At 43.6% G+C, this 13,492-nt stretch overlaps 1 protein-coding gene across 1 annotated transcript; it reads left to right on the top strand.

The window, feature by feature from the left end:
* Positions 1-5,264: 5,264 nt before the first annotated feature.
* On the top strand, positions 5,265-12,819 carry LOC121865404. The gene is made up of 4 exons (XM_042364760.1): positions 5,265-5,623; positions 6,452-6,604; positions 7,021-7,169; positions 12,556-12,819. Exons 1-4 carry the CDS (start codon positions 5,464-5,466, stop codon positions 12,688-12,690), a joined length of 597 nt encoding a protein of 198 aa, XP_042220694.1. The 5' UTR covers positions 5,265-5,463; the 3' UTR covers positions 12,691-12,819.
* The last annotated feature ends 673 nt before the right edge of the window (positions 12,820-13,492 follow it).

The raw sequence follows: 13,492 nt of genomic DNA, 5'->3' as shown, positions 1-13,492 counted from the left end.
GTGTCAGGTGCCGCGCCGCCACTCTCAGTGTCAGGTGCTGCCCGCCGCCACCCTCACAGTGTCAGGTGCTGCCCGCCGCCACCCTCACAGTGTCAGGTGCTGCCCGCCGCCACCCTCAGTGTCAGGTGCTGCCCGCCACCACCCTCCAAGTATTAGGTGCTGCCCGCCGCCACCCTCAGTGTCAGGTGCTGCCGCCACCACCCCCTCACAGTGTCAGGTGCTGCCTGCCGCCACCTCCACAGTGTCGGGTGCTGCCCGCCGCCACCCTCACAGTGTCAGGTGCTTCCCGCCGCCACCCTCAGTGTCGGTGCTGCCCGCCACCACCCTCAGTGTCAGGTGCTGCCGCCACCACCTCACAGTGTCAGGTGCTGTCCGCCGCCACCCTCATAGTAATAGGTTCTGCCCGCCACCACCCTCACAGTGTCAGGTGCTGCCGCCACCACCCTCCATAGTATAGGTTCTGCCGCCGTCACCTCAGTGTCAGGTGCATGTTGCCCGACGCCACCCTCATAGTAATGGGTGCTGCCCGCCACCACCCTCACAGTGTCAGGTGCTGCCCGCCACCACCCTCATAGTAATAGGTTCTGCCCGCCGCCACCCTCACAGTGTCAGGTGCATGTTGCCCGCCGCCACCCTCACCGCAGCATCTGGTAATTTAATACGCTGCAACTGTCTTATTGTCCCGCGGGGGAAATAAAAATTACCTCGCCAAATGGATATTGGACACAATTTATTGCCTCTCTTAAATTCGTTAGAGGACTCTTACAGCCAATCAGAACATCAGGTGTACGAGCACATTTCCAACCAATCAGAACACCTGACTAGCACATTTTGCACATTAGGTGACGATCCCTTTTCTTGGACAATAATTGAATCAGATTATCAGTAAGGAGTGATAATGCTCCTCACTCCCATACAAACTCTTCGTTAATACACAATAATGTGACGTAAAACAATAATGGATTCACTATTATTGCCGCCAGATATGTTAAAGACAAGGGGATGGGAGGGGCGGGGAAGGATTAGCAGAAAGATTCGGGTGTTTCGGGAGTGTAATGATTAAGTCACTAGAGATTACGAAATATAGTTAAAGGTTAATAAAAAAAAGGAAACACGAGGATTGGATTTTTCCCTTCACCAATCATCTCAACCTTTCCATACGCCTAACTTCCTCACATGTCTCCCTCAAATCTGTCTTCCTCACATCCATCTTCCTCACACTGGGAGAGATTGACCTTTAAGCTTATTCACCTTTAAGCTTATTGTATTATTCACGAGTGTCATTAGTGAGGTGAGAGAGGAGGATGACGCGGGAGAAGTAGAGGGGTGAGGTGAGGAGTGTAAACAAGCTATCCCCTTCATTGACCCAATCACTGGTTCACCTGCACGGGTGTGTCCACTTTAACGCTGCCCACCTCACCTGTCTCATACCTGCTCAGACACTTAGTTAGCCCCAAACACCTGGTGAATTATGTCGACGAAAGAAGACGAGAATTTGTCGGCAAGAAAACGAGAATAGACCTAAAGACGTGTGTTAATGTCAGTTCCATTATTTGGTATTAACAAGGGCTACTCACCACCTGTGTAATAGCTAAAGGGTTGAATTAATTTTCATGTGTGTGTTTGTTCATTTATGGCGAGTTGGTGTTTTGGGTACAAGGCTGATGATGTGACAAGGAAGTTGATGAACATTATCTGGGGGGCGGGGGGGTGGGGTTACTACATGGACTTTTGTGGTGTTGTCGAGGATATGAGAGAGAGAGAGAGAGAGAGTTTGTGTGTGTGTTTGTGCGTGTGGTGGTGGTTGAGGGGGGCGACGCACACTGTGTAATGCATCAGCAGGTCAGAAGGTCAGGCGAGCAGGGGTCGTGATACCTGGTCCTCCCTCCTTCCCTCCCATACCAATCTCTTTCCTTGCCTCACACCTCTCCACCGCTTCCCTTCAACAGTCTTTATGATGGCTGTCTCTCTCTCTTTTGTTCAGCATTATCTTCACACCTGGTCATCTCTGCTTCTTGTTCCCTTCACTTTAACTATATTTTTATCTTTATCCTCACATTAGATAAATTCAGTCGGGCGTTTTTCTACATCCGGGTGAAGCTTCCTCCTGGACAGAGACCCGCGCCACCCACAGTGACCTCTGTAGTCTGGACCACCCCACTCTCAGTACACAACACAGTCGGTTAAAAATTGTCCCGCCACTTTCAATAGTCTACCAATTCATCTCGAGATTTAAATCATGGTACTCAAGGTTTACTCATCGTATTCTATTGGAAGGGTGGGCATCTAGGTAGTGGCCTGGGGAGGGTGGGCATCTAGGTAGTGGCCTGGGGAGGGTGGGCATCTAGGTAGTGGCCTGGGGAGGGTGGGCATCTAGGTAGTGGCCTGGGGAGGGTGGGCATCTAGGTAGTGGCCTGGGAGGTGGGCATTAGGTAGTGGCCTGGGGGGGGTGGGCATCTGGGGGTAGTGGCCTGGGGAGGTGGGCATCTAGGTAGTGGCCTGGGGAGGTGGGGCATCTAGGTAGTGGCCTGGGGAGGGTGGGCATCTAGGTAGTGGCCTGGGAGAGTGGGCATCTGGGTAGTGGCTTGGAGAGGGTGGGCATCTAGGTAGTGGCCTGGGGAGGGTGGGCATCGAGGTAGTGGCTTGGGGGAGGGTGGGCATCTAGGTAGTGGCCTGGGGAGGGTGGGCATCTAGGTAGTGGCCTGGGGAGGGTGGGCATCTAGGTAGTGGCCTGGGGAGGGTGGGCATCTAGGTAGTGGCCAGGGGAGGGTGGGCACCAAGATAATGGCCTGGGGAGGGTGGCCACTAGCGTAGCTGCAATAAAGTCTTAAATAACTTTATAAAACAAGAACACGATGATGATTACGTAATTCTATTATTAAGGACAATTTACTGGATACATTGTTCATAGCGGTGCGTGGCGGCCATCTTCCCACGCCTCACCACACACACTTTTTTTGCATGAGAGACGTGTTTATAATTCAGTTTCATGCTTCCCCGTGACCGTGTGATTTGAAAAGGCAAATGGACCATGTACACGTCTTATGCACCCTACGTCCAACATGACTGTATATTTAGTGTATTTTCTGGCAAAAAGTGGACCCCCCTTCCGCCGTGATTGCAGGTGTGGTCCCATAGTGAGGTAGTTAGAGTGAATTTGCAGAGAGTAATTGTACCCCGCTAGACTTATGAAAGCATTCATTATCACAAAAATTAATGGCCTTGCGAGTCATTACGTAGTGAATGCGTGACCTATTTTACATCGGCAGGTGGCCAATTTGCAATGGTGTCGGGGGTGTTGTCTGTTTATACGTATTTCTAAAGTAACATTAATCTTTTCCACACCAGAGTTTGCCTCATTTATTTACGATTTACGAAGCTTAACGCAGGTTTATGAGTCAGATTTTATAAGAGGAAAAACTAGCGTTCCTGCAATAATTAACGAGATGTGTCACGTGATGTGACATCAGCTTACTCTGTCCGCTGTCCCGAGTCCGTCAATAGCAAATTATGGCACGTCTTGTAGCACATGTTAATCTGTTCATCAGAAATATTCATATCAGCGATCTATTTACGAATTCTTTAGTTCAAACGTTACAAACCTACGGGCAGCTCACTCACCGACTCACTACCGCAAGTCTACTCTTCTCACTGAAGTTGATAACTTAGCCTGTAAAATTTGTGAGTCAAGTCTCCGCTAAGACTCAAGGATCCAGTAGTAAGCCTCAGTTTACCGGTAAGTGATTTTGTAACATTACTTGAGAATCAAATCCTTTAGAAAATACTGATTAATATATAAGGTTTGGGTTCGTGGGGTCGTGGGTGTGTGAAACATTGTCGAGACACTGAAGCCTCGATGATAGTACAATTAAGTTATTAACAAAATTATATGTTATATGTATAAATATTAGGAGGTAAAAGTACTCTAATAAATATAATACGTAATTTTCCTCACGTACACAATTCTCAGAGCGTAAACATATAATTGCTGTTTAAATTCTGATCGGACAATTGTAAATTGTAAAAATCGGGTAAATTATAGTGAACGCACTACGCTAACTTATCAAACTTTACAACATATAATACTATACATTAGTTTACATGAAGCCTTCATCGTGTGGTTTGTGGATAACTAAACTGGTAGCCAAGTGTGTACGTGAAACGAAGATAGAATATAAAAGGTTTTTGCGCGTGGCGTCACAGTTTGTTTACACCGTCATGCTACCATAGTGTGTTGTGTGTGAGTGTATGTGAAACAAATGATAGAGTATAAGATATTTTGCACGTGACGCGTCAGTTTGTTTACACCTTTGAACTGAAAGATGTTTACCTCATTAGTCAACTATATACTTCTTCAGTTTCAACACCAGCTGTTGACAGGAAGGACTTCTAAGACCTGCAAAAAAATCGCTTAATCGCATTAACGCGACAGACTTATCCTGTGTACAGAAAAAAATAAAATATTTTTGATATTAACCTGATTTGTGACGTCTGAAACATTAAACAATATTCTGAAACATTAATGCGCCTCCCTAGAATATCTCATCAGCCAGGGGTGAAAGGTGTGTACAACGTTGTTGTCATGATCACTAGTAATGGTTACAAGTACGCTATGACGTTACTCTTAATAGGTGACATCAACACTCTTCTCGTGACGTGACAATCTTCTATGCTCACGGTACACCACAATGTATAACATTATTATAAAAATATGAGAAACAATAAAAGTGACAACTGCAGCAGGTGGCAACAACTCTGGCTAATGTCACGTGGTAGGTCCCACTCATAAGTGGGCGTGAACACTTATAATAATACCATTTTTTTATAATTTACTCCATTGAAAGACTTATTTTGTTGCAAATCATCAAGAACCACATGTCATACGTGAGAACACCACATAGTACCTGTGTGTGTACCGTCACAGGTGTGGGTAACATTATGAGAGTTGTTGTAGAGAAGTTACGGTGGTGACAAAGACGTACACGTGGCAACAGCCCACGACTAAGTTACAACTGTTATCACCTGCCACCACCCACCTCCTCCTACCCTCCTCTACTCTCACCTACTGCTGAACAAAACACTTGACATCATTCCTTTAAAGTCCCGATCAATGTAATCGTCTTTCAATTAAACAATCACAATGAACAAGTTTTGAACATAACCAAAGTTGAGAGGGAAGTATGGTGCAAACAAAGAGTGTGTTATCAGAGGCGGGGCGAACACACCCTTCCTGCCTAACGTCAGATAAGATAACAAGGAGCCTAACTAACTCAGGTGGTGCCCATACGCCTCACACTCTCTCCTGCACCACTACCGCCCTTGCACACTGCTACTGCTCCTCCTCCTCCCCTGGGCGACTTCAAATTCACCAGCAGGCAAAGCGAAGCCTCCCGAGGAAGACACAGGTGACGGTAGGAGATCAAGGGGGTCCCGGGGTGTGTTATTGACAGTGAAAGACACACAATGGGGTTCCCCGCAGCGTGGATGGTGGCGGCGGTGCTGGTGGTCGGGCAGCACGCGGTGGGAGGCGTCAAGGAAATGGGACCCAAGACACAACTGCCTGACGACACCTTATTCAAGGACCCCGCCGCTTTCTGTGAAGGATGTTATGGCATGGTACACGGTGAGTAGTGACCTGCTGGGGTACTGACGACCGTGTGCAGAGAGGTAAATGTAGAAACAACAAAGTAAAGAGGCAGAAAAGTAGGGGTATATATATATATATAAGTGTGTGTGTGTGTGTGTGACTGTATATGTATGTTTTAAAGCGTGTATGTTTGTGTGTATGTGTCTGGGTGTACGACCTTATGATTATTTACACAATTCACTGACACAAACGTTCTACATAAAACCACCAACACCTGTTTTTTATAAGAGGAAGATAATGGTAATAATCTTCTCGTCTCATTAACATACGTCGCTAAAAAGTTGTATTGACATAATTATTCGCCTGCAGGGGGAGACTACACTTGTGTATATTGTTAAAGTGTTGGTGGGTGTCCTCTCGTGACACAGTGATAGATAGATAGATAGATAGATAGATAGATGGGTAGATAGATAAATAGATAGATAGATAGATAGATAGATAGTATTATCATCATACAGACAAGTTAAAAGTGAATCAGAGAGTCGTCCGGGCCCGTGGTGGTTCACTTTCCATGGCTCTAATAGACACGCTAGTCAGACAGTATTATGATGGCTGCTTTCATATCGTGGTCGCTTGAGGCTCTCCCCATCAAGCGTCTCTTCCAGTGCACCACACAGTTTGTTTAGTCATATTAAGGAATAAATGAGGAAAACTAACGACTAATCAACCCGGGGTAGTTAAGCCTTGTTAACAATAATCAGTAATATAAACATTGGTACTCACCCTTATTAACAAGTTGGGTGATAATATGACCCTGTATTCACTTACCACTCAGGGTGACATTACTCCTACCCTCTCACACAGAGTTGCACAAACTGCTGCTAAAGTGGAAGAAGGAGAAGGGCTCCCTGGAGGATCACATCGACGCGGCGCTGCTGGCGGTGTGTAGTACAGACCGCCTTAGGGCCTACGTCCTCTCTCCTCCTAAGATGGTGCGACTCTGCTCCGGCATTAGAGGTCAGTTCTGCAAGTCAGGGTAATAAGTATCATTCTGTACACTCATACATTAATCACTCTTCCTAAATTAGAAGAAAGAAAAATATCTTGACATGGCAGAGTTTGGGTGCTGTTTCCTCCACTGTGGGCTGTAATCTTTGTGCTCAGATCAGTGAGTCAGGTACATGAGCTACTACATCTCTTTCTACTCGTACTATTTGTTTCAGTCCTGCTACGGTTAGTGCTTCTGTTAATACCACTATCAATATAATTATTATCGATGTACTTCTTACTACTATTACTGTGCTGTACTACTAATACTATTATTACCAATATCTGGCTCACGCCTTCACCACAATGTAGCAGCTTTACCCCCCATCATCACCATCCCCCCACACATCACTCCTGTCTGGCTATGACTCTCGTGTAACTTGCAGCTCACTACGAGGACGAGGCTGGGCTGGTGATGCTGAAGCAGTACTCCGCCAAGAAGAAGCCTAGTGTTGACAAGGTGTTTGAGTCTTTCTGCAAGAAGACCATCCCAGCCTGCCCTAAAGGACTCAAGCCTATGTCCGTCGCCAGGAAGGTCAGTCAATAACTTTACAACCCATCACGTGTCTAATGAAGGCACAGGAGTCTCAATTAATCCTCATTGTATCTTCGTCATTTGTCAGCTAACTAGAAGGTCGTCGGTATGCATGGGCTCTTGAAAGTACCTGAATGTGACGTGCAAGAGACGGGGTGACATTTTCTATGGTCAGGTTATACTGGAGAATCGTGTGTAATATGGTCCTGGTCAGGTTATATTGTATAGACCACAATTATATAAGTGAAATATATCAATATAGACCAGATATACCACTATAGTATGAAAATATAGACCACAAGTATACCGGCACGGTGTAACACTATGGATCAGATATACCAGTATCCACATTTCCCCTGCTGAGATTAATACCTGTGTATACATCTACCGGGTAAAGAAGGCTGTCTAGCTACTGTGTTTGTGGAAAAACCGACCATTGTTACGATCATCCTCAGAGGTGATGAGTGCGCACGTTTGTTTACTATGCCCTGGGCCGTGGCTCATTTTCAGAAATAACCGATATTACATAAATACAGATCTTTAAATAATATGTATTTAAATTAATTATATGTTTTATTTATAATGATTTATGGACGTAATATAAAACGACAGATTCATCACCTAGATTTACATCACAAATTAATTTAGTCTCCGCTAAAATAGGATTTTATTCATACCATTAATATCTCCTGCAGTAAATCTTTGTATACATTTTCGGGATAATGAGATAAGGTGTTAAAGCTGTACTGATATAAAGTGTTAGATGAAATATATTTTGTTATTTCCTTTATTTAATAATTTAACTCTTTCCTCGGTGATCAGAGCACAGATCTTTCATTGTACTGGGATTTAAAAGTAACTTGTGAAATTTAGGCATTCAAAGAAAACGAACTTATTGTAGGGTATCCTACACCAAATCTTAGATTTTCCTATTGGGTCAAAATAGAAAAGTACACAATGAACCTCGTGCTAATAACTCACTTTTAGACGTTATATGTTTGCTTAACATCCTTGAGTAACTTGTATTAACAGCAGGGGTACTGTTGATACGTTGTGCTGCCAATGTGAGGAATCCTGACGTAATATTCCGTAAAATCTATATCAAAGAGTACTGTATGTTAAAGTTTTCCATCAACTGACGAAATGAATGGTAATGGATAGTCATATCAGAACTACTGTGAGTGTGTGTGTGTGTGTGTGTGTGTGTGCAACAGAAAACGGCTTCACCTGGGACTGGGAGATTTGTAAACACAATCTCTTTACATCATCAAAAGTACATAAAGTGTACACCGACAACTTCTAATACTAAGTAAAATGACGAGGAAAGTACACTCTCTACACTTAGGTTCGATAATTAAAGATAGACTAAATAATTCATTAAGCATCAAGTGGATACAGAAAGTAAGTCATTCATCTGTTTGTTACTGATCGTCTGCTGACCGCCATCCCACAGGCTCGATTGGGAGGATGAGTTGGATGGTTCGAGAGGAAGTTGATCAGTGTTAAGGCAGGTAGACTCTCCCTCCTCACAGGTAGACTTTCCCTTCTCACAGGTAGACTCTCCCTCCTCACAGGTAGGCTCTCCCTCCTCACAGGTAGACTCTCCCTCCTCACTGGTAGGCTCTTCCTCCTTACAGGTAGACTCTCCCTCCTCACAGATAGACTCTCCCTCCTCACGGGTAGGCTCTCCCTCCTCACAGGTAGACTCTCCCTCCTCACAGGTAGGCTCTCCCTCCTTACTGGTAGACTCTCCCTCCCTCTCACAAGGATCGTCTTACGCTCATCTAGAAATTTGAAGAGTGAAAGACGAACTCCAGTAATTTTGGGATTAAGAGCCACTCGTCTCAACACCGCTTAATTGTCTATCTCTCTCTCTCTCTGATCGCCTGTTTATGTTCGAAACCTCACGAGAACATCTACACATTCATACTTTTATATCATAGTAAACAGCGAAGCGCAACGAACGAGAGACAAAACGAAGACGATAAGAGAGGAAATAAAATACAATGCGAGTTAGTTTTACCTCACAGAAAAATCAAACCCCGAGGCTATGTTTATAGTGTCAGTTTTATACATATACAAGTTGGAAAAATCAGCGAACATTGCGTTTTCTACTGCACTAAAATGTTTTGGTTTTGTTGAGCGATGTTTACGTCGGTTGGGGCAAAAAAAAAAAAAAACATGTCGAGAGAGACAGAATAAATTGCAAAATATGTGTTGATATTTGTTTAAGGCTGGTAAGAGTGACGAGTCGTAGAAACATTTAGCTCCTCGCCTGACAGTGCAACACCCTCTCAGGTACTGGTGTTTATAAAGTCTCGTCATGCTTCTGTTGTTACTGTTACTGACCCACACAACAATCTGGTGGTGTTATTGTTGTACAGATATAAATAACCAACTCTAAACTATTGTTTGAAAATAAAATAACTCGTGACGTTATTAATTTCGCAGTGAGCTGTGTCAAGTGTTAGCAATTGAACAGAATTCTGCTTCATATATTCAGAATTTAGCTAACATTCACGATTCATATTAAAACATATATAAGGAAGCGTTTTATTTCAATTTATTATTATAGATACACGTGTGTGTGTGCGCGCGCTCGCTTGGTCTGCTCACTAAATGATTTTTTAAGGTTCGAACATTATGTACATATATATTTTTCTAACTGGAGACGAGAGACGCATTAGTTATGGGAGAATGACACTATTCTTTATGTACAGTACCTCTTTTGTGCGCCAGACGTTATGGAAGGGAGACAGGTGTATGCGTCGTCATAATCCTCAACCTCGGCTAAAATTTACGAGGCTATGAATATCCTGACCTAAGCGTCTGTCTGATACCTTTGACGGGCTGAGTGCAGAGGCCGTCTGGATCATAAACTGTATGTATCCCTGTGGTCTTAACACTGAATAAAACTGTTGATGTTAAGCCATAATTTGTGGAGGCAGGGACGTCCTCAAAACACAAGAGTCTATCTGTTCCTGAAGGCTGAGTCCTGGTCAGTGGTCCTCCTCGCTACCACAGCTGCGGCCTCATTCTTCATCCTCACTGTACACTAAGCTTCTATTCGGTCGCCACTGCACTCAACCATCTTTACTCCCTAGACTGTAAAATTAGCTACCTATTGTTTACACTCTTCCCTTGCATCACCTCCTTCCTTTCTTCTCTTGTCTGCCCTCTCCCCTTGTTTCTCTCCCCCTAACTCCTCTCTCCCTTACCTCCCCCTCCCATCTTAAATCCCCCCTACCTTATCTTCCCTTTCCTCTGCCTCTTCTCTCCCTTTGCAACCTCTCCCTTTTTGTCTCCCCTCTTCCCGTTGGTTTCTGTGGCCTGCTCTCCCCATCTATTGATCTGAACACGGTGAGGGGGGAAGAGGGGAGAGTGAGGGAAGGATGGGAGAGTGAGGGAAGGATGGGTGAGTGAGGGGAGGAGGGGAGAGGACAGTCGTCACCAGTCTATTTTCAGATACACAAGGTTTATGTCCGCCTGTCCCGCCTCCATCCAGCCCCTACCTCCCTGTGTTGTGGCTGATGAGGGCTGGGCAGGGAGATGGGTAGTGCAGGACAGGGAGGAGGGCGTAGCAGGGAGGGATAATGGGGAGAGGAGGGCAAGGCCGGGAGGAGGGCAGGGCAGGACGAGGGAAGAGGACATAGAAGGCAGGGACAATATTTGGATAGCGGGCATAGAAGTGAGCTGCTAAAGGGATAAACAAAAATAATGATGTGATTGAGTGGCCAGCCTGAGGAATGTAGCTCTTAGGGGTGTGTAGGAGAGGCGCATGAAATAAATATGAGTGTGTGTAATAATGGAAAGAGAAGAGAAGACAGAGAACCCGATAGTGAAGTATATTTTAGTGAGTGAGAGATAGTAGGTGTGGGTGGGGGAGGGTGGTGGTGATGGTGTAGGACCTTCACCCATCACCACCGCCAACTGGACGCTGGGGCACCAGGTGTTGACTCTCGACTTGTGAATTGTTTGGGGTTGTCATAAAAGGAGATTTAGAAAAGATTTCAAAAATAAATCATAACCCAAAACAGAAAAACTGAAGTATGAAAATATGATTCCTTTATGAAGACGTGGGCGACGGGAACCCGGCCAGCAGCGGGAGGCGAGGGGGCTATCCCGCACACTGGGGAAGTCCCACTACACTCACGACGACAGCAACAGGAAAAGGGATATCATAGAGTGGCCCTGACACACACACACACACACACACATTCCACCGCTCACTACAAAAGGAAAATTCTGCAAGTCACCAATAATACCAGCAAATTTTCCTGTTCAACTACTGTTTCGTGATCCAGAATTTAGGGCGATTTTTTCCTTGTTGTGTCAGAGTTCCCGGCAGTTTAAGAGTAGTTTGAGTCATCAGCGTACCGTCACTGTAAAAGCCCAGTGAAGTGTCATTTCCTCATCAACAAAGCAGACATTTTGCGTCACAGCAGTTGTCAGGGAATACCGCGATAAACTCCTGTACACTAAGATCCTGGATTCTGAGAGGGTCGTATGTTGAATGTTCCCCTGACTGGAGATATGACACCACCGTCTAATTGGCTTGTTTAACCAGCAACACAAACACGATGGCCAAATTCTGTTAAAGAATTTCACTGAGACTGTATATTAAAGTGTTCTCTTACTGTGTGTGAAAAGTTAACGCATGATTTGATCTGAATTTATTGAGTAAAATTTCATACAACATGTTACAAGAGGACTAGAAGATTAAAATTAGGTACCAACACATTTTGATTCTTAAAAACATCTCAAGTCTAACATTGTTTGATTAAAGTGACAAATGAATATACAATAGAGTACTCTTACCAAAACTATTTACTAAGGATATGAGGACACCGAAGTTAAATATATGTTAGGTTAGGTTAGGACACACTAGGTGACTGTGTGGGCGTGGGGACAGTGTTATCATGGACACTATTGTAGGTTAGGCGAAGAGGCGGGTTGACTTCATGAACAGTTGTTGGCTATACTGTTAGAAGGATTTTAATATATCCAAAAGTAAAGTGTGTGTGTGTGTGTGTGCGTGTTCTCAATTTTCTCCAATTTTACAACGGAGACTTATTCAACTGAGACCTAAAAGATTAAATGTTCTCAAGAAATGACAAAGAAGAAATATGGAACTTATTTCTCGAATGGTCGGGTCTGTCAAAGCAGGAAGGGGTTATCAGGCGTTAATCCTTTACATACCCTGTCACGTGAAGTTGTTGTCATGAGGCGATTATATTTATTTATTATTGTCTATTTGTTTGTTTTTTCAATGTATGTTTATATATTTAATTTAAATTCCAAGAAGTATCAATAAAAAAGACTGGATTGTGTATTTATGTATGTAATGACGTGGAATATCATGATAACTATTCTCTCACTATTTCAGGAAAAGACGGAGAAAGCGGCTGAAGAAAAGAAAGCACGGGAAGAAAAAGAAAACAAAGAAAAAGGGGAGGAAAAAACGAAACAGAAGACAAAGACGAAAAATGATACAAAAAAGAACAAAAAGGATGAATTATAACTTCTCACCAGCCTCTTCCTGGACGCATCTTGTTACTCTGTTGTTAAATTATTGTTTGTTAATGTGAGATGATTATTTTGTACAAATTTTCCATGTGAATTAAAAGTAAACGATCTGATACTGATACTAGTGTTCGTGTTTGTGTTAACCCAATGGTAAACAGTGTGTTGAATCGATCTAGTTATTTTAAGCTTATTTCACACAACAACCTGAAAATAAAACTTCAAAATTAAACGAAAGGTATGCAAACTCCATGAATGGGTTATATTCCAACTATATGATTATTTAACGTAAACATTAAATACCAAACTCCATGTATGGGTTATATTCCAACTATATGATTATTTAACGTAAACATTAAATAGTTTCTGATACCTATGGCACTGCACATAAAAATCTGAAAGGGATTTGCACACTAATAGACACCACAAAAAATTACCCGGGACAATATCAGTTAAAATTAAAAGCCTTGAATGCTTCTTTCAGGTATTACAGCTCTTAATACGATGCTTTATTGTTTATTTTTCAAGCGGGCAAATAACAGATTCATGGGTCTATAGTTTACGACACACGTGTTGACGAGGACAGCAGATGCAGAGTCGGGGGATTTTTTACGGTAAATATTTTATTTCTTTGCGTAGAAAGCACGTAGTGTCATATGATTAGTAATTTCGCCGCGTTTTACCCCGCACTTTCCCTCATCCTTCCTACCCTGCCCACCACAAGTAATTTGTGATCGTAGGTAGAAAAAAGCTAAAAACATAATTAAAATAAAGTTTTCGTCTGTTTTAAAATACTTACC

This window comes from Homarus americanus, unplaced genomic scaffold, assembly GCF_018991925.1.
Source record: "Homarus americanus isolate GMGI-L3 unplaced genomic scaffold, GMGI_Hamer_2.0 scaffold25483, whole genome shotgun sequence".
Taxonomy (NCBI): Eukaryota; Metazoa; Arthropoda; class Malacostraca; order Decapoda; family Nephropidae; genus Homarus; species Homarus americanus.
Note: the sequence above shows the minus strand (reverse complement) of the source record. Positions and strands in the feature narration are given on the sequence as shown.

Coding starts and splice junctions, on each gene's coding strand:
- LOC121865404 (XM_042364760.1), top strand. CDS start 5,464: ATGGGGTTCCCCGCAGCGTGGATGGTGGCGGCGGTGCTGGTGGTCGGG. Junction 5,624..6,451: donor ATGTTATGGCATGGTACACG/GTGAGTAGTGAC, acceptor CCTCTCACACAG/AGTTGCACAAACTGCTGCTA. Junction 7,170..12,555: donor CTATGTCCGTCGCCAGGAAG/GTCAGTCAATAA, acceptor TCACTATTTCAG/GAAAAGACGGAGAAAGCGGC.